A 20,704-nucleotide genomic window follows, 5' to 3' on the forward strand; every position below is an offset into this window, starting at 1 on the left:
TGGACAGATGCACTTTTATGATGGACAGATGCACTATTATGATGGACAGATGCACTTTTATGATTATAGATACACTATTATGATGGACAGATGCACTTTTATGATGGACAGATGCACTTTTATGATTATAGATACACTATTATGATGGACAGATGCACTTTTATGATGGACAGATGCACTTTTATGATGGATGGATGCACTTTTATGATGGACAGATGCACTTTTATGATGGACAGATGCACTTTTATGATGGATAGATGCACTTTTATGATGGACAGATGCACTTTTATGATGGATAGATGCACTTTTATGATGGATAGATGCACTTTTATGATGGACAGATGCACTTTTATGATGGACAGATGCACTTTTATGATGGACAGATGCACTTTTATGATGGATAGATGCACTTTTATGATGGACAGATGCACTTTTATGATGGATAGATGCACTTTTATGATGGATAGATGCACTTTTATGATGGATAGATGCACTTTTATGATGGACAGATGCACTTTTATGATGGACAGATGCACTTTTATGATGGACAGATGCACTTTTATGATGGATAGATGCACTTTTATGATGGACAGATGCACTATTATGATGGACAGATGCACTTTTATGATGGATGGATGCACTTTTATGATGGACAGATGCACTTTTATGATGGATAGATGCACTTTTATGATGGATAGATGCACTTTTATGATGGATAGATGCACTTTTATGATGGACAGATGCACTTTTATGATGGACAGATGCACTATTATGATGGATAGATGCACTTTTATGATGGACAGATGCACTTTTATGATGGACGGATGCACTTTTATGATGGACAGATGCACTTTTATGATGGACAGATGCACTTTTATGATGGATAGATGCACTTTTATGATGGACAGATGCACTTTTATGATGGACAGATGCACTTTTATGATGGACAGATGCACTATTATGATGGATAGATGCACTTTTATGATGGACAGATGCACTTTTATGATGGATAGATGCACTTTTATGATGGACAGATGCACTATTATGATGGATAGATGCACTTTTATGATGGACAGATGCACTTTTATGATGGATAGATGCACTTTTATGATGGACAGATGCACTTTTATGATGGACAGATGCACTATTATGATGGACAGATACACTATTATGATGGACAGATGCACTATTATGATGGACAGATACACTATTATGATGGACAGATGCACTTTTATGATGGACAGATGCACTTTTATGATGGATGGATGCACTTTTATGATGATAGATACACTATTATGATGGACAGATGCACTTTTATGATGGACAGATGCACTTTTATGATGGACAGATGCACGTTTATGATGGACAGATGCACTTTTATGATGGATAGATGCACTATTATGATGGACAGATGCACTTTTATGATGACAGATACACTATTATGATGGACAGATGCACGTTTATGATGGACAGATGCACTTTTATGATGGATAGATGCACTTTTATAATGGACAGATGCACTTTTATGATGACAGATACACTATTATGATGGACAGATGCACTTTTATGATGGACAGATGCACTATTATGATGGACAGATGCACTTTTATGATGGACAGATGCACTTTTATGATGGACAGATGCACTTTTATGATGGATAGATGCACTTTTATGATGGATAGATGCACTTTTATGATGGATAGATGCACTTTTATGATGGATAGATGCACTTTTATGATGGACAGATGCACTATTATGATGGACAGATGCACTTTTATGATGGATAGATGCACTTTTATGATGGACAGATGCACTTTTATGATGGACAGATGCACTTTTATGATGGACAGATGCACTTTTATGATGGATAGATGCACTTTTATGATGGATAGATGCACTTTTATGATGGATAGATGCACTTTTATGATGGACAGATGCACTTTTATGATGGACAGATGCACTATTATGATGGACAGAGGCACTTTTATGATGGATAGATGCACTTTTATGATGGATAGATGCACTTTTATGATGGATAGATGCACTATTATGATGGATAGATGCACTATTATGATGGACAGATGCACTTTTATGATGGACAGATGCACTATTATGATGGACAGATGCACTTTTATGATGGACAGATGCACTATTATGATGGACAGATGCACTTTTATGATGGACAGATGCACTTTTATGATGGACAGATGCACTTTTATGATGGACAGATGCACTATTATGATGGACAGATGCACTATTATGATGGACAGATGCACTTTTATGATGGACAGATGCACTTTTATGATGGACAGATGCACTTTTATGATGGACAGATGCACTTTTATGATGGACAGATGCACTATTATGATGGACAGATACACTATTATGATGGACAGATGCACTTTTATGATTATAGATACACTATTATGATGGACAGATGCACTTTTATGATGGACAGATGCACTTTTATGATGGATGGATGCACTTTTATGATGATAGATACACTATTATGATGGACAGATGCACTTTTATGATGGACAGATGCACTTTTATGATGGATGGATGCACTTTTATGATGATAGATACACTATTATGATGGACAGATGCACGTTTATGATGGACAGAGGCACTTTTATAATGGACAGATGCACTTTTATGATGACAGATGCACTATTATGATGGACAGATACACTATTATGATGGACAGATGCACTTTTATGATTATAGATACACTATTATGATGGACAGATGCACTTTTATGATGGATGGATGCACTTTTATGATGATAGATACACTATTATGATGGACAGATGCACTTTTATGATGGACAGATGCACTTTTATGATGGATGGATGCACTTTTATGATGATAGATACACTATTATGATGGACAGATGCACGTTTATGATGGACAGATGCACTTTTATGATGGACAGATGCACTATTATGATGGACAGATACACTATTATGATGGACAGATGCACTTTTATGATTATAGATACACTATTATGATGGACAGATGCACTTTTATGATGGACAGATGCACTTTTATGATGGATAGATGCACTTTTATGATGGATAGATGCACTTTTATGATGGATAGATGCACTTTTATGATGGATAGATGCACTTTTATGATGGACAGATGCACTATTATGATGGACAGATGCACTTTTATGATGGATAGATGCACTTTTATGATGATAGATACACGTTTATGATGGACAGAGGCACTTTTATGATGGATAGATGCACTTTTATGATGGATAGATGCACTTTTATGATGGATAGATGCACTATTATGATGGACAGATGCACTTTTATGACGGACAGATGCACTTTTATGATGGATAGATGCACTTTTATGATGGACAGATGCACTTTTATGATGGATAGATGCACTTTTATGATGGATAGATGCACTTTTATGATGGACAGATGCACTTTTATGATGGACAGATGCACTTTTATGATGGACAGATGCACTTTTATGATGGACAGATGCACTATTATGATGGACAGATACACTATTATGATGGACAGATGCACTTTTATGATTATAGATACACTATTATGATGGACAGATGCACTTTTATGATGGACAGATGCACTTTTATGATGGATGGATGCACTTTTATGATGATAGATACACTATTATGATGGACAGATGCACGTTTATGATGGACAGATGCACTTTTATGATGACAGATACACTATTATGATGGACAGATGCACTTTTATGATGGACAGATGCACTATTATGATGGACAGATGCACTTTTATGATGGACAGATGCACTTTTATGATTATAGATACACTATTATGATGGACAGATGCACTTTTATGATGGACAGATGCACTTTTATGATGGATAGATGCACTTTTATGATGGATAGATGCACTTTTATGATGGACAGATGCACTATTATGATGGACAGATGCACTTTTATGATGGATAGATGCACTTTTATGATGATAGATACACGTTTATGATGGACAGAGGCACTTTTATGATGGATAGATGCACTTTTATGATGGATAGATGCACTTTTATGATGGATAGATGCACTATTATGATGGACAGATGCACTTTTATGATGGACAGATGCACTATTATGACGGACAGATGCACTTTTATGATGGATAGATGCACTTTTATGATGGACAGATGCACTTTTATGATGGATAGATGCACTTTTATGATGGATAGATGCACTTTTATGATGGATAGATGCACTATTATGATGGACAGATGCACTTTTATGATGGACAGATGCACTATTATGACGGACAGATGCACTTTTATGATGGATAGATGCACTATTATGACGGACAGATGCACTTTTATGATGGACAGATGCACTTTTATGATGGATAGATGCACTTTTATGATGATAGATACACGTTTATGATGGACAGAGGCACTTTTATGATGGATAGATGCACTTTTATGATGGATAGATGCACTTTTATGATGGATAGATGCACTATTATGATGGACAGATGCACTTTTATGATGGACAGATGCACTATTATGACGGACAGATGCACTTTTATGATGGATGGATGCACTTTTATGATGGACAGATGCACTTTTATGATGGATAGATGCACTTTTATGATGGATGGATGCACTTTTATGATGGACAGATGCACTTTTATGATGGATAGATGCACTTTTATGATGGACAGATGCACTTTTATGATGGATAGATGCACTTTTATGATGGATAGATGCACTTTTATGATGGATAGATGCACTATTATGATGGACAGATGCACTTTTATGATGGACAGATGCACTATTATGACGGACAGATGCACTTTTATGATGGATAGATGCACTATTATGATGGACAGATGCACTTTTATGATGGACAGATGCACTATTATGACGGACAGATGCACTTTTATGATGGATAGATGCACTTTTATGATGGACAGATGCACTTTTATGATGGATAGATGCACTTTTATGATGGATAGATGCACTATTATGATGGATAGATACACTTTTATGATGGATAGATGCACTTTTATGATGGATAGATGCACTTTTATGATGGATAGATGCACTATTATGATGGACAGATGCACTTTTATGATGGACAGATGCACTTTTATGATGGACAGATACACTATTATGATGGACAGATGCACTTTTATGATGATAGATACACTTTTATGATGGATAGATACACTATTATGATGGACAGATGCACTTTTATGATGGATAGATGCACTTTTATGATGGATAGATGCACTATTATGATGGACAGATGCACTTTTATGATGGACAGATGCACTTTTATGATGGACAGATACACTATTATGATGGACAGATGCACTTTTATGATGATAGATGCACTTTTATGATGGATAGATGCACTTTTATGATGGATAGATACACTATTATGATGGATAGATACACTATTATGATGGATAGATGCACTATTATGATGGATAGATACACTATTATGATGGATAGATACACTATTATGATGGATAGATACACTATTATGATGGATAGATACACTATTATGATGGATAGATGCACTATTATGATGGATAGATACACTATTATGATGGATAGATACACTATTATGATGGATAGATGCACTTTTATGATGGATAGATGCACTATTATGATGGATAGATGCACTTTTATGATGGACAGATGCACTTTTATGATGGATAGATGCACTTTTATGATGGACAGATGCACTTTTATGATGGATAGATGCACTATTATGATGGATAGATACACTATTATGATGGACAGATGCACTTTTATGATGGATAGATGCACTTTTATGATGGACAGATGCACTTTTATGATGGATAGATGCACTTTTATGATGGACAGATGCACTTTTATGATGGATAGATGCACTTTTATGATGGACAGATGCACTTTTATGATGGATAGATACACTTTTATGATGGATAGATACACTATTATGATGGATAGATGCACTATTATGATGGACAGATGCACTTTTATGATGGATAGATGCACTTTTATGATGGACAGATGCACTTTTATGATGGATAGATACACTTTTATGATGGATAGATACACTATTATGATGGATAGATGCACTTTTATGATGGATAGATACACTTTTATGATGGATAGATACACTATTATGATGGATAGATGCACTTTTATGATGGATAGATGCACTATTATGATGGATAGATGCACTATTATGATGGATAGATGCACTATTATGATGGATAGATACACTATTATGATGGATAGATACACTATTATGATGGATAGATGCACTTTTTTGATGGACAGATACACTATTATGATGGACAGATGCACTTTTATGATGGATAGATACACTTTTATGATGGACAGATACACTATTATGATGGATAGATGCACTTTTATGATGGATAGATGCAATTTTATGATGGATAGATGCACTTTTATGATGGATAGATCACTTTTATGATGGATAGATACCTACACTTTTATGATGGATAGATCACTTTTATGATGGATAGATCACTTTTATGATGGATAGATGAACTTTTATGATGGATAGATGCACTATTATGATGGATAGATGCATTTTTATGATGGACAGATGCACTTTTATGATGGATAGATGCACTTTTATGATGATAGATACACGTTTATGATGGACAGAGGCACTTTTATGATGGATAGATGCACTTTTATGATGGACAGATGCACTATTATGACGGACAGATGCACTTTTATGATGGATAGATGCACTATTATGATGGACAGATGCACTTTTATGATGGACAGATGCACTATTATGACGGACAGATGCACTTTTATGATGGATAGATGCACTTTTATGATGGATAGATGCACTATTATGATGGATAGATGCACTTTTATGATGGATAGATACACTATTATGATGGATAGATGCACTTTTATGATGGATAGATGCACTTTTATGATGGATAGATACACTATTATGATGGATAGATACACTATTATGATGGATAGATACACTATTATGATGGATAGATGCACTATTATGATGGATAGATACACTATTATGATGGATAGATACACTATTATGATGGATAGATACACTATTATGATGGATAGATACACTATTATGATGGATAGATGCACTATTATGATGGATAGATACACTATTATGATGGATAGATACACTATTATGATGGATAGATGCACTTTTATGATGGATAGATGCACTATTATGATGGATAGATGCACTTTTATGATGGACAGATGCACTTTTATGATGGATAGATGCACTTTTATGATGGACAGATGCACTTTTATGATGGATAGATGCACTATTATGATGGATAGATACACTATTATGATGGACAGATGCACTTTTATGATGGATAGATGCACTTTTATGATGGACAGATGCACTTTTATGATGGATAGATGCACTTTTATGATGGACAGATGCACTTTTATGATGGATAGATGCACTTTTATGATGGACAGATGCACTTTTATGATGGATAGATACACTTTTATGATGGATAGATACACTATTATGATGGATAGATGCACTTTTATGATGGATAGATGCAATTTTATGATGGATAGATGCACTTTTATGATGGATAGATCACTTTTATGATGGATAGATACCTACACTTTTATGATGGATAGATCACTTTTATGATGGATAGATCACTTTTATGATGGATAGATCACTTTTATGATGGATGGATGAACTTTTATGATGGATAGATGCACTATTATGATGGATAGATGCACTTTTATGATGGATAGATGCACTATTATGATGGATAGATGCATTTTTATGATGGACAGATGCACTTTTATGATGGATAGATGCACTTTTATGATGGATAGATGCACTATTATGATGGATAGATGCACTTTTATGATGGATAGATGCACTTTTATGACGGACAGATGCACTTTTATGATGGATAGATGCACTATTATGATGGATAGATGCATTTTTATGATGGACAGATGCACTATTATGATGGATAGATGCACTATTATGATGGATAGATGCACTTTTATGATGGATAGATGCCCTATTATGATGGATAGATGCATTTTTATGATGGACAGATGCACTTTTATGATGGATAGATGCACTTTTATGATGGATAGATGCACTATTATGATGGATAGATGCACTTTTATGATGGATAGATGCACTATTATGATGGATAGATGCACTATTATGATGGATAGATGCACTTTTATGATGGATAGATGCACTATTATGATGGATAGATGCATTTTTATGATGGACAGATGCACTATTATGATGGATAGATGCACTTTTATGATGGATAGATGCACTATTATGATGGATAGATGCACTTTTATGACGGACAGATGCACTTTTATGATGGACAGATGCACTTTTTTTATGATGGACAGATGCACTTTTATGATGGACAGAGACACTGTGTGACGGCTGTCCTGTGTGTGTGTGTGTGTGTGTGTGTGTGTGTTTTATTCAGGGCTTCGAGCTGAAACTCAAGTGTGCCAAGAGCCATGAACCTGCACCAGGTGCTCACGGGCGCCGTCAACCCCGGAGACAACTGCTTCTCCGTGGGCAGCGTCAGCAGCCGGCCGTTCACGGTAAACACCTGTGTGTGTGTGTGTGTGTGTGTGTGTGTGTGTGTGTGAGTGTGTGTGAGTGTGTGTGAGTGTGTGTGTGTGTGTGTGAGTGAGTGTGTGAGTGTGTGAGTGAGTGTGTGTGTGTGAGTGTGTGTGTGTGTGTGTGTGTGAGTGTGTGTGTGAGTGTGTGTGAGTGTGTGTGAGTGTGTGTGAGTGTGTGTGTGTGTGTGTGTGTGTGTGTGTGTGTGAGTGTGTGTGAGTGTGTGTGTGTGTGTGTGTGTGTGTGTGTGTGTGTGTGTGTGTGTGTGTGAGTGTGTGTGTGTGTGTGTGTGTGTGTGTGTGTGTGTGTGTGTGTGTGTGTGTGTGTGTGTGTGTGTGTGTGTGTGAGTGTGTGTGTGTGTGTGTGTGTGTGTGTGTGTGAGTGTGTGTGTGTGTGAGAGACGTCATGTCGTCATGTTTCATCCGTGTGTCCCCTCACAGGCTTACGCCTCCGGCTGTGATATCGTCATTCTGGGCAGTGACTTTGAAAGGGTCCAGATCATCCCAGGAGCCAAACACGGGAACATTCAGGTGGGCTGTGTGGACTGCTCACTCCAGGGCGGACAGGTGAGACACACACACACACACACACACACACACACACACACACACACACACACACTCACACACACACACACACACACACTCACACACTCACACACACACGTTGGGTTTTCATGTTTTATGGGGACTTTCCATAGGCGTAATGGTTTTTATACTGTACATACTGTATATTCTATCCCTTACACTGCCCCTAAACCTACCCATCACACACACACACACACACACACACACACACACACACACACACACACACACACACACACACACACACACGAGCTGTGTCGCTCTGATGAATTATGTTGATCTTGGATGAATAATGAACGTGAGAAGTGTAACGCAGGAAATCCAAACATTCGCTCATCATCCATTGACCTCAAACATGTTAGTATTAGCAACTTCACACGTCCGCCCGCTCTAACCCTAACCCAGATACACCTGTGCTATTATTAGACACACATCTGTGTTTGTGTCAGGGTTAGTGCGTCTTCATTCAACCTCTACAAATTAAAGGATTAGTTCACTTTTAAATAAACTTCAGAGATGTCCATGTCTTTCTTTCTGCAGTCGAAAAGAAATGAAGGTTTTGGATGAAAACAGTCCAGGATTTTCCTCCATATAATGGACTTCAATGGGACCCAAACGGTTCAAATGACAGTTTCAGTGCAGCTTTAAACGACACCAGATGATGAATAAGGGTCTGATCTAGACAAACCATCAGTTTCTGAGAGAAACCCAGCAGTATTTATGATATTATTTTACCTCTTATCAGACGAGCGTGATCATCTCTGAGCTCAGACATAACTTCCGCTAAGTGAGGTCAAAATACGAGCGTGGTCATAGATATATCGATCATAGATGGCTCATTCTACTGATAAGTGCAGGCACTAATGAGGCATCTACTATCGATATATCTATGACCACGCTCTTATTTGACCTCACTAGGCGGAAGTTATGTCTGAGCTCAGAGATGATCACGCTCGTCTGATAAGAGGTAAAATAATATCATAAATACTGCTGGGTTTCTCTCAGAAGCTGATGGTTTGTCTAGATCAGACCCTTATTCATCATCTGGGGTCGTTTAAAGCTGCACTGAAACTGACCCGTTTGGAGCCCATTGAAGTCCATTATATGGAGGAAACCCTGGAGTGTTTTCATCCAAAACCTTCATTTCTCTTCCACTGCAGAAAGAAAGACATGGACATCTCTGATGACATGGGCTGAGGAAACTATCAGCTAAAGTTTATTTAAAAGTGAACTAATGCTTTAAGGTCTTCAATTGGAGCTGAAAGTCTTTAGTCTTTGATGTCATGGCGTTAAATCAGGGCCCTGTGATTTCTGCGATGTGGAAAACGACACGGAATCCCAGAATCCTTTCATAAAACGGGAATTTAATACTGGTGTATTCTAGATAACAGGCCAGTTTAGTGGAGTGAAGCGTGAACATCGTTTTTATTTATATAAGTGTATAATTCCCTTGAATTTCCGGGCCTGTTCCTGAAGTTCCTGAACCTGTAAACCCGACGTCATTTACATGCCAGGCGTGTGGTGGCCTAAACGAAGAGCTCTGAAATGCTCTCTCGCTTCCTTTAATTAAAAGCATCCAGCCGTGGTGTGCTCGCGTTTCCACTCATTGTTCAGTCCAACACATGAGCGTGGGAACGTTCCTCGAGTGGGGAAGCACAACACACACGGATCGCGGAGAGCTTTAACCCTTAATCGGCCCTCAGGGTTTACGTTTGAGGCCCTTGGGCTCAGATAGACCCCAAACTTTTACAGAGCGATTGCATAAGGAAATATACATTTTTTACATGGAAAACTATATATCATTTCCTTTATTTACTTCTCAACTATACATTTATGCTGTGCTTTTGTGGGTATTTGGTAGTTTTTTACCTATTTACTGCACAAATACTTAACTATGTCATAAATTGGCTCATTAAAAATTATTTTTTTATGAAAAAATCACTTGAATGATGATCTTAAATAAATATAAATAGTTTTTGGACATTGCTCTGTGTGTTAGGGATAGAATACCGCCATCTGTAGGTTTGTGGAAAAACTTTAGGAATTATAGTTAAAGAGAGAAAGAGCGCAATGAGCACATTATCCACTAGAGGTCCATAGGGAAGTTATGCAGAAGTTAAGCTGCCTTTCATCTTTCTTTTATTTGCCCTTTTCCCTCTCTTTCTCATGACTGTTCCATGTTGCATTTGTGCTCTAGTATTTGTCCTTCATTTATGTATGAAAATCTTTCAGATTTATGCCAGTTTTGTTGATTTTATTTGCCAGTTTCTATAAAAATGCTCTCTGTTGCAGTCACACACACATGTGTGTGTTTGTTTGTGTTTGTGTGTGTGTGTGTGTGTGTGTGTGTGTGTATGAGACAGAAAGTTCGTTCCACTTTGTGTTTATGCTCTAGGACCAGATCTTGATATAAATGTAGACATTTTCAGATTTATACTGGATTTAGTTGATTTTTTTTAACAAACAAAGTGAAAAAAAAAGCATTTTATACATTTTCCCATTCATTGCCAAAATAAAAAAAAATGCTCCAGACATCTGTGTTTGCGTGTGTGTGTGTGTGTGTGAGTGAACATGATTGTTCCATATTGCATTTGTGCTCTAGTATTAGTACTTCATTTATGTATGAAAATCTTTCAGATTTATGCCAGTTTTGTTGATTTTATTTGCCAATTTCAATAAAAATACTCTCTGTTGCAGTCACACACGTTTGTGTGTGTGTGTGTGTGTGTACGTGTGTGTGTGTGAGACAGAAAGTTCGTTCTACTTTGTGTTTATGCTCTAGGACCAGACCTTGATATAAATGTGGACATTTTCAGATTTATACTGGATTTAGTTACTTTTTTTTGACAAAAAAAGTGATTTTTTTTTTTACACTTTCCCATTCATTTTCAATGTGGGGTCAATCTGACCCCGAGGGACTTAAACGGTAAAACATTTTTTACACACCTTTAGAACAACCAAATCAAGCCCAGATTTTTTATGCATGTTTAGATTATTTAGGAAAAGTCCCAGAGTCTCATGGCCCTGAGATGAAGGGAACACTTTTTAAAAATGGAGGAAAAGTCCAGTGGGGTCAGCTGGAGCCCAAGGGCCGATTAAGGGTTAATATTCAGCCGGTGTATCTGACGGGATCATTACTGTGCAAACTCTCCATCTGCTCTGTTTTCAGATCGCCGCATCGTACGGGAACATTGTTTGTGTGTTTGAGCCGGTGGAGGTCAGCCCAAACGGGAAAGCACAGAAAGTGAGTTTCATCTGGACTAAATGCGCATGAACCCATGATCTAGTGTACATCAAAAGTAATGGGGAAGGAACTTCTGCTCATCAAAGCTGCATTTATTTGATCATAAATACAGTAAAAACAGTGAAATATTATTCCAATGGGTCAATTTGGGGAAGACAAACATAAACACTGAAGAGAGCCAGAATAGTGAATGTCTGAGATGTGTATTGAGACATTTCTTGAGGCTCAGAATGACAGTTTCCACCTGAGCTCTGGAGCCAATCACAGGGGTGTAAACATGACTTTAGAAAGATGGCAGCATCATTATTGTATTCTCACACAGAGATTGGTAGATCTATTAGTGAAATCTGTTGACTTTATCAATCTGTGTGTCATTATATGCCAACGGTGAGCGCTCAAACATGGGGAAGAAGCACTTCTGCTGTGTCTTTGACTCAAGTTTGAGTGCCTGTAACTCCAGAAGTATTAAAGATATCGGAATATCCTTCTAGATTCTGCTTCTCAACTAACTTTACTTTAGGTTTCTTCATTTTAAAGGCCGTCGATGGTTCAGTCTCAGAGATATGGAGATCTCAATGCGGCTCCGAGTTCAAATTTTACCCATTTTCAGAGATGTGGGTCACTCACACGGCTGATACTTATTACATTTAAAAAGGAGAATCTGAAGAACAAATAATGCTGAAAAATGTCTACGAGATTGAACCAAAAAGTTAAGATTCCAAAAGAAATGTCATGAGAACAAGAATCTAAAATGACATCAAGATATCTTTAACGCTTCTTGAACTAAAGACAGGTAAACCTCAGGAAAATGGCGCTCAGAGAGGTGTGTTGTATTCTATATATGTAATCCATCTCTAGTTTCAGTGTTATTTGCTCTTCAGACGTTCCTCTTTAAACACAATAACTATCAGCTGTTTAAAAAGTGACGCTTAACGCTTCGCAGCTTCATGATGCCGTGTTTTGAAATCGTCATCTCTATATAAGTCGTTATTTAGGGTTTTTTTGCGCACAGAAACTATTCTCATAAAGTTATTGTAGAGCCGCTGTAGTGAGATGGACTTTGTAACTTTAGTCTTTAGTGTCTTTTAAGGGTCTTGAGAGTGTAAAGTTGAGCCAATGGAGGCCTTTCAGAGCATCAGATTTACACTAAAATATCTTCATTTGTGTCTGAAGATGAACGGAGGTCTGACGGGTGTCCAACCACATGAGGCTCAGTCATTAATCACACAATTTACATTTTTGGCTGAACTAATGCTTTAAGGCCGCCTAATATAAAGTGGGTCCAAAAATCAGTTTGACCCCCGGTTTGTACATTGTATAAAAGCCTCTGTCAGATGCACACATGTGATGATGTTTGTTGTCGTGTTCAGCAGAAGCTGAATTTTCATTGGCAGAAGAGCGGGCAGTTCGTCCTGCAGTCGGCCGCCCACATCCTGACGTGGCACCCGAGCGGTACGTGAGGTCATCAGGTGTGCTCCTGGTGTCCAAGATGAGCCGCTCACCTGTCTTCTGTCCACAGGTACGTGTCTCCTGACCGGCTCGGTGTGTCTGCAGCTGTGGTGTGACGTTCACCTCGGCCCCGATCCTGAAGAGGACGGCCCTCAGCGCTCCTGGAGATGCCTATGGCAGTGCAAGTCAGTGTTCGTCCTTCACACCACAGCTAGCTTTAGCTTCTCTAAACTCGTCAAACTGCTGCTCTGAAACCTCTCTGATGTTGCAGGTCCGCCGCGCCCACTCACTTCATCAAGTTTTCCCCGGATGGAGAGTTTTTTGCGACCGCAGGACAGGTTTGTGCTCGGACATGTGTGGGGATTTGTCAGAAAGGAGTGTGTTTTTGTGCATATTCATATTTTGTGTGTATTTCACAGCAGTGCCAGAAATCAACCTTTCATTACGAGCTGATATTGGCCAAGTTAAACCGATTTCTAGGGGCGTTTTTAGCTCTATAACCGTATTTTAATACCAAATTCATACATTTAATCAGTAAATTCAATTAGAAATAGAGTTATCACACTGTAAAACATAATAAGTTGACTTTACTTAGAAAAAGTGAGGAAACCGATTGCCTTAAAATTTTCAAGTAAAGCAGCGTATTATTTTTTTTTGTCGGCTAAACTTAACAAAATTTGTACAGAAAACTTGTTAATGAAGTATACTTAACTCAAAATTATTAATTATGTTAACTTGTTATTAGTGCTCACATTACTAGGAAAATATTGCTTTAAAATTCTCAAGTAAGCTGAACTTAAAAAAATAAGTGAAGACAAAAAGCAACAACTGAACTCCATTCAACACTTATTTATTACTTATCAATAGTCTACAGGTACTAAAAACAATTAAGTAAGCATTACTTAATTGCATTAAGCTGTTCTTACTTAAACCGTTTAAGTTTTGTCAACTTAATTCTATCTGGGATCTGAGGAAGTGAACTCCCAGAGTGCATTGTGGCATGAATAAATTAATTGCTTCGTTTTACTATTTTTAGCTTTATTTTACTATTTGTCTTTTGTCAGTATAACCTGAATAATGACAGCAAGTAAAATAGAAAAGGTTGTATTAATAATAATAAAAGAAAATAATAAAAAAAAATCCTTGTTACCATTGTTGTGTTTTGCATGCTGAATGTTGAAGTGTGTGTGTGACACACTCAAGCATGGTCAAATGATATTGTGACAAATATAGAGGGATTTTATCAACTCAATTAAAAGGTTATGCCATAAATATTAGCAAAAATAATGTTAAAAGATCAGTATTTGACATTAAATATAGTTATGTTATACATCATTAATTGACAAATATTATATATATATATTACTTCCCTTCTTTTGAAATCATACAACTATGATTTCTTGTTGCATTGCTGCATTAATAGGAAGTTAATTACTAGAATATGAATGAAGTTCCAAGTGTCCAACCAAAGGGAACACTGATCTCCATCATGGTGACCGGAAGTGGAGGAAATGAGTGATAAGTCTATACAAAATTGCACCACCTCAAAAACACTTTGCCCGTCCGCCCGCTTGTTTTTTTGCTTTGGCAAAATGGTGCTCAAACCAGTCAAGTAATGTTTACTTGAGTTTTCTGAGTAACGAAGGCATAGCATGCAAATAGTTCAGATTACTTCATTGTTTTAAGTAAGTTCAACAAATTATTGGACATTAAGTAAAGTTTACTAAAAAAGTCTTCGTAAGAACAACTGTTGGATTTTACAGTGGGTTTAAGGACTAAGCTCTTTGAGAATACACATGAAAATGCACTATCCAAACTTAAAGGGCTGTAATTCTTCAATTCAACGAATGCTTTGGAATATAGACCAAAGTTTGGTCTCGTTCTTAAAGCTACACTGTGTAACTTTTTATGTTTATTCTTAGCTAAAAACACTTAGTTCTTTCAAAAATATATGTGCTCATTAATGTATATTTACTTCTTTCAAGTAATAAAGTATTCTCGTAAGTTTATAATATGCCATTGTAAATACATACGGGTGAGGGTTCGAATGCGGGTCGCCATGTTGCCCCTCCATCTTGAAAGTACATTAGCCAAAGAGGGACATTCCCGTAAATTCAAGCTTCGCCTTTGGCGTTTTAACACTCGATGGCACCGTGACGAATGTGGACGAGGTCGAGCTGGAAGCCATATTAATCTTGGACTAAATCGGACTGTAAATGAAAAATACTATACTAAATATTTTTTATTTCATATAAAATATATATTTTACAAAAATGTAATCTAAAGCCATATGTCTAAGCAAGTTGTGTTCCAAATTTGAAGTTGATATCACAAAAATTGAGATGTTGTTTAGGCGCTGTACCAAAAATAGCATTTTTTGATGCATTTTCCTGCAAATTTTTGTCCAAATGTCACTTCCATCTCAAAACAGTCCCCAAATATGGACCCTTGAGGCTCAGACCTTTCCGACGATATATGTTTTGTCAAGATTGGAAAAGATTTTAATTATAAAGTAGTCAAAATAATTGTCGTAATATGAAACATGACACCGCCCACTAGGGGGAGGAGCCTGTTAGACGAATTTAGAGGACCGTTTCCATGGTAACACAATGTCCGATTTCAAAACGGTTTTCACAGGATGAATTTTGAGTTTGTAAGCTTTCAAATGATACCTAATTTATGATGATTACTTAAATATAATGATACGAAAAAAGGCGTTCAAAAAAAGGCGTTGGGACGGTGACAGCACATACGCGTAAGAAGGTTTTATTTATCAAACATGTAAACACTGAGATCATAGAAGTTAAAGACCATTCACAGCCAATCCAGGCGAGTTACCACAGGAAATATATAGTTTTCAAAGCTTTTTAACAGTTGTAGCGCCACCTATGGTCCGATCTTCGTAATGGCATGCTTCTTCAGAGTCATGTGCTGCAGGTGCGCACCAGTTTTCATGAAGCGCCGAGCTTTCGTATAGGCTTGTGAGGATATTTCGCCACACCCATTCTCTAAATGACCCTGTTATGGTGACCCAAGGGGTAAAGTTCAACTGTTATAATCATTGATCTAGAGTCCAGAGAATTGACTGCATTGGTTTTATTCAGATTGAGCAAAAAACCCAGGACTAGTTTGCAAAAGTATATATTGTGAATATTTAATGAACGATTTGATTGACAGCAGTGGTTCTTGAGGCAAAGTTGTTCAGAATGAGGAGATCTTTCAAGTGATATGAATATTGTGTGTGTGTGTGAAACACCACGTGATTACAGAGCCGGAACACTCGTTAGCGCCACCTAGTGGCCGATTTCTTTAAAAATTCTTACAGAACTCTAGAGCATCAGGGTTTTTCCTAGGTCAAAAATGTTTTATGCCGCATATTCCATCGCATTTTTTAAGAAAATGAAGGATTTTTACCCACAACAATCACAACAAAAATCTGAATTTTTCTGGAAGGACTGTACAAAGAACAGACCCCAGGGCGCTAAACACACTCATGTGTCACTCACACCTCGAGCAGACACGCCACACACACCTCAGACAGAACTCATATAATGACCCTTAGCAGGAAATCCCTCATGAGAAGCTCGCGCTGTAGAGAGAAACGCTTTAAACATGAAGACAATCAACACACGACTGCGACAAGATATGCTGTATTTGAGTTCTTCAAGCCATCTGGGTGTTCTCATAATCATAAAGTATATCATCATCGGCCTCATTCTCCGCTCACACACACCCGACTGACGATATGAAGGGAGTTCAAATGTGTTTTTGTTGTTTTTTCAAACGCACATTATACATATGGGGGTTGCTGGGGCCGCCGATATTTATCGGCCGATTTAAAAAAAAAATCAATTTACAACCATCGGCTATATCATGAGAGAGGCCAAAATAACAAACCGATGGTTTATTAATGAACTGCGTGAAGGCACTGAGCTGTGTAATATCTGCTGCATAATCCAAGATTTATGTAATATTCCTGCTGCGCTGCGTCGGTGTTTTAATGTTTATCAAACAACAAAAGACCAACAAACACAAGAATAAATCGCTCACTACTGTTGACTAAACTTTCTTAAGGATTCATTTCTGTGGACAACGCAGACAGAATCCAGTCATAAAAACTGAATTTACTGCATAATGCGGAATGTTATGATGAATAAATAAAACATTGGTCAGTCACTTAAATCAGTCGCGATATACACTAGTGTCTGTGAATATTAAGCCCCAAAAAGACTGTTTAAATATTCATCGTGCATGTTTCTCTGTCTCTGTGAATGAATGGAGCCGCTCGGCTTCATTTAGCCTAACGATAACGTTACCTCTTTCTCTCTCTCTCTCTCACACTCACACACACACACACACACACACACACACACACACACACACACACACACACACACACACACACACACACACACACACACACACACACACACACACACACACACACACACTCAAACTCGCTGTGTTTTTCAGCCTCTGCCACCTGAATATGAGACACGAATGCAACTCCAGTCACTTCATGAGCATTTTACCGTTTTATTCGACCAAATCTATCCTCATATCAAAACACACACACAGGAACTCGACGCACACGACAACCCGTCAAAATAAAAGTTCAGTTTAACAAACCAAAGTAAAAGTTCAGTTTAACAAACCAAAATAAAAGTTCAGTTTAACAAACCAAAATAAAAGTTCAGTTTAACAAAGTAATTGTGACAGGATTAATATTGTACAGATGAGCCATGTCTCAATGTAATAATAATAATATATGAATTTAATTTATACAGAGAAGAATATGCAGTGTTATTTAACATTAAATCTACTTAAAAAGCACTGTTTATTTCATATTTTCTGTTGTGTGTGTGTATATGTATTTATATATTAGGGCTGTCAAAAGATTAATCGCGATTAATCGCATCCAAAATAAAAGTTTGTGTTTACATAATATATGTGTGTGTACTCTGTTAATTATTATTTATATATAAATACACACACAAGCATGTATATATTTAAGAAAAAAATATTATTTTTATATATAAAAAATTTATATTTATATATATTATAGATTATATAAATGTATAAACAGTATATACATGCAAATGTTTCTTAAATATATACATGAATGTGTGTGTATTTATATATAAATAATAATTAACAGAGTACACACACATATATTATGTAAACACAAACTTTTATTTTGGATGCGATTAATCTTTTGACAGCCCTAAAATATATATATAATATTTATGTTGGCCTGGTGAATGTTAAAAGGATCCAGTGTATGTTCATTAGAAATTATTTGATAATGCAGCAATAAACTAGCTAGTAGGCTATAAGTTAATAATGTTTTGTTTTTTTTACTTTAAAAACACTATTTTAAATGACACAATTTCAAATAAGAGGGCACGTGACAAATATCGGTATCAGCCAATAATTGTTTGTTAAAATCGGTATCGGTATCGCCCCCAAAAAATCCCATCGGTGCATCCCTACATTTCGACACTGTCGATGCACAGAAAGTCTTGCCATCCTCCAGTTGAAGATGGCGTCTGTTTGTTTACCGTTCCAGATGTGTTGAGTGTGTGTTGTTGCAGGACGACTGTTTGGTGAAGGTGTGGTACAGCACCAGCAAATGGCAGGCGGACGTCAGCAAACTCTTCACCCCGCTTGACCTGCACTCTGGGGCGGAGATCAACTTCTCCTTCATTTACCTGGCTCACCCTCGCTCTGTCACCGGCTTCTCCTGGAGGAAGACCAGCAAATACATGCCCAGGTGAGTGGAGGCGCTCCGGCCGGCTCTCTCTGACCCCGCCCCTCTCTCTGACCCCGCCCCTCTCTCTGACCCCGCCCCTCTCTCTGACCCCACCCCTCTCTCTGACCCCACCCCTCTCTGACCCCGCCCCTCTCTCTGACCTCGCCCCTCTCTCTGACCCCGCCCCTCTCTCTGACCCCGCCCCTGTCTCTGACCCCGCCCCTCTCTCTCTGACCTCGCCCCTCTCTCTGACCCCACCCCTCTCTCTGACCCCACCCCTGTCTCTGACCTCGCCCCTCTCTCTGACCTCGCCCCTCTCTCTGACCCCACCCCTCTCTCTGACCTCGCCCCTCTCTCTGACCCCGCCCCTCTCACTGATCGCTCCTCTCTCTGACCCCGCCCCTCTCTCTGACCCCGCCCCTCTCACTGATCGCCCCTCTCTCTGACCCCGCCCCTCTCACTGATCGCCCCTCTCTCTGACCCCGCCCCTCTCACTGATCGCCCCTCTCTCTGACCCCGCCCCTCTCACTGATCGCCCCTCTCACTGACCCCGCCCCTCTCACTGATCGCCCCTCTCACTGACCCCGCCCCTCTCACTGACCCCGCCCCTCTCACTGATCGCCCCTCTCACTGATCGCCCCTCTCACTGATCGCCCCTCTCTCTGACCCCGCCCCTCTCACTGATCGCCCCTCTCACTGACCCCGCCCCTCTCACTGACCCCGCCCCTCTCACTGATCGCCCCTCTCACTGATCGCCCCTCTCACTGATCGCCCCTCTCTCTGACCCCGCCCCTCTCACTGACCCCGCCCCTCTCACTGACCCCGCCCCTCTCACTGATCGCCCCTCTCACTGATCGCCCCTCTCACTGATCGCCCCTCTCACTGACCCCGCCCCTCTCACTGATCGCCCCTCTCACTGATCGCCCCTCTCTCTGACCCCGCCCCTCTCACTGATCGCCCCTCTCACTGATCGCCCCTCTCTCTGACCCCGCCCCTCTCACTGATCGCCCCTCTCACTGATCGCCCCTCTCACTGACCCC

At 38.7% G+C, this 20,704-nt stretch overlaps 1 protein-coding gene across 1 annotated transcript in view; it reads left to right on the forward strand.

Moving 5' to 3' along the window:
• The window catches only part of dmxl1 (Dmx like 1), a 123,416-nt gene that overhangs the window by 844 nt on the left and 101,868 nt on the right, over positions 1-20,704 (forward strand). The window contains exons 2-8 of the mRNA XM_079827542.1: positions 8,493-8,613; positions 9,073-9,198; positions 12,389-12,463; positions 13,834-13,915; positions 13,983-14,097; positions 14,184-14,250; positions 19,507-19,685. Coding sequence (XP_079683668.1) covers positions 8,527-8,613; positions 9,073-9,198; positions 12,389-12,463; positions 13,834-13,915; positions 13,983-14,097; positions 14,184-14,250; positions 19,507-19,685 — 731 coding nt within the window. The 5' untranslated portion in view covers positions 8,493-8,526. The remainder of the gene's footprint in view (positions 1-8,492; positions 8,614-9,072; positions 9,199-12,388; positions 12,464-13,833; positions 13,916-13,982; positions 14,098-14,183; positions 14,251-19,506; positions 19,686-20,704) is intronic.

Source organism: Gobio gobio, assembly GCF_949357685.1.
Source record: "Gobio gobio genome assembly, chromosome: 10".
Lineage (NCBI taxonomy): Eukaryota > Metazoa > Chordata > Actinopteri > Cypriniformes > Gobionidae > Gobio > Gobio gobio.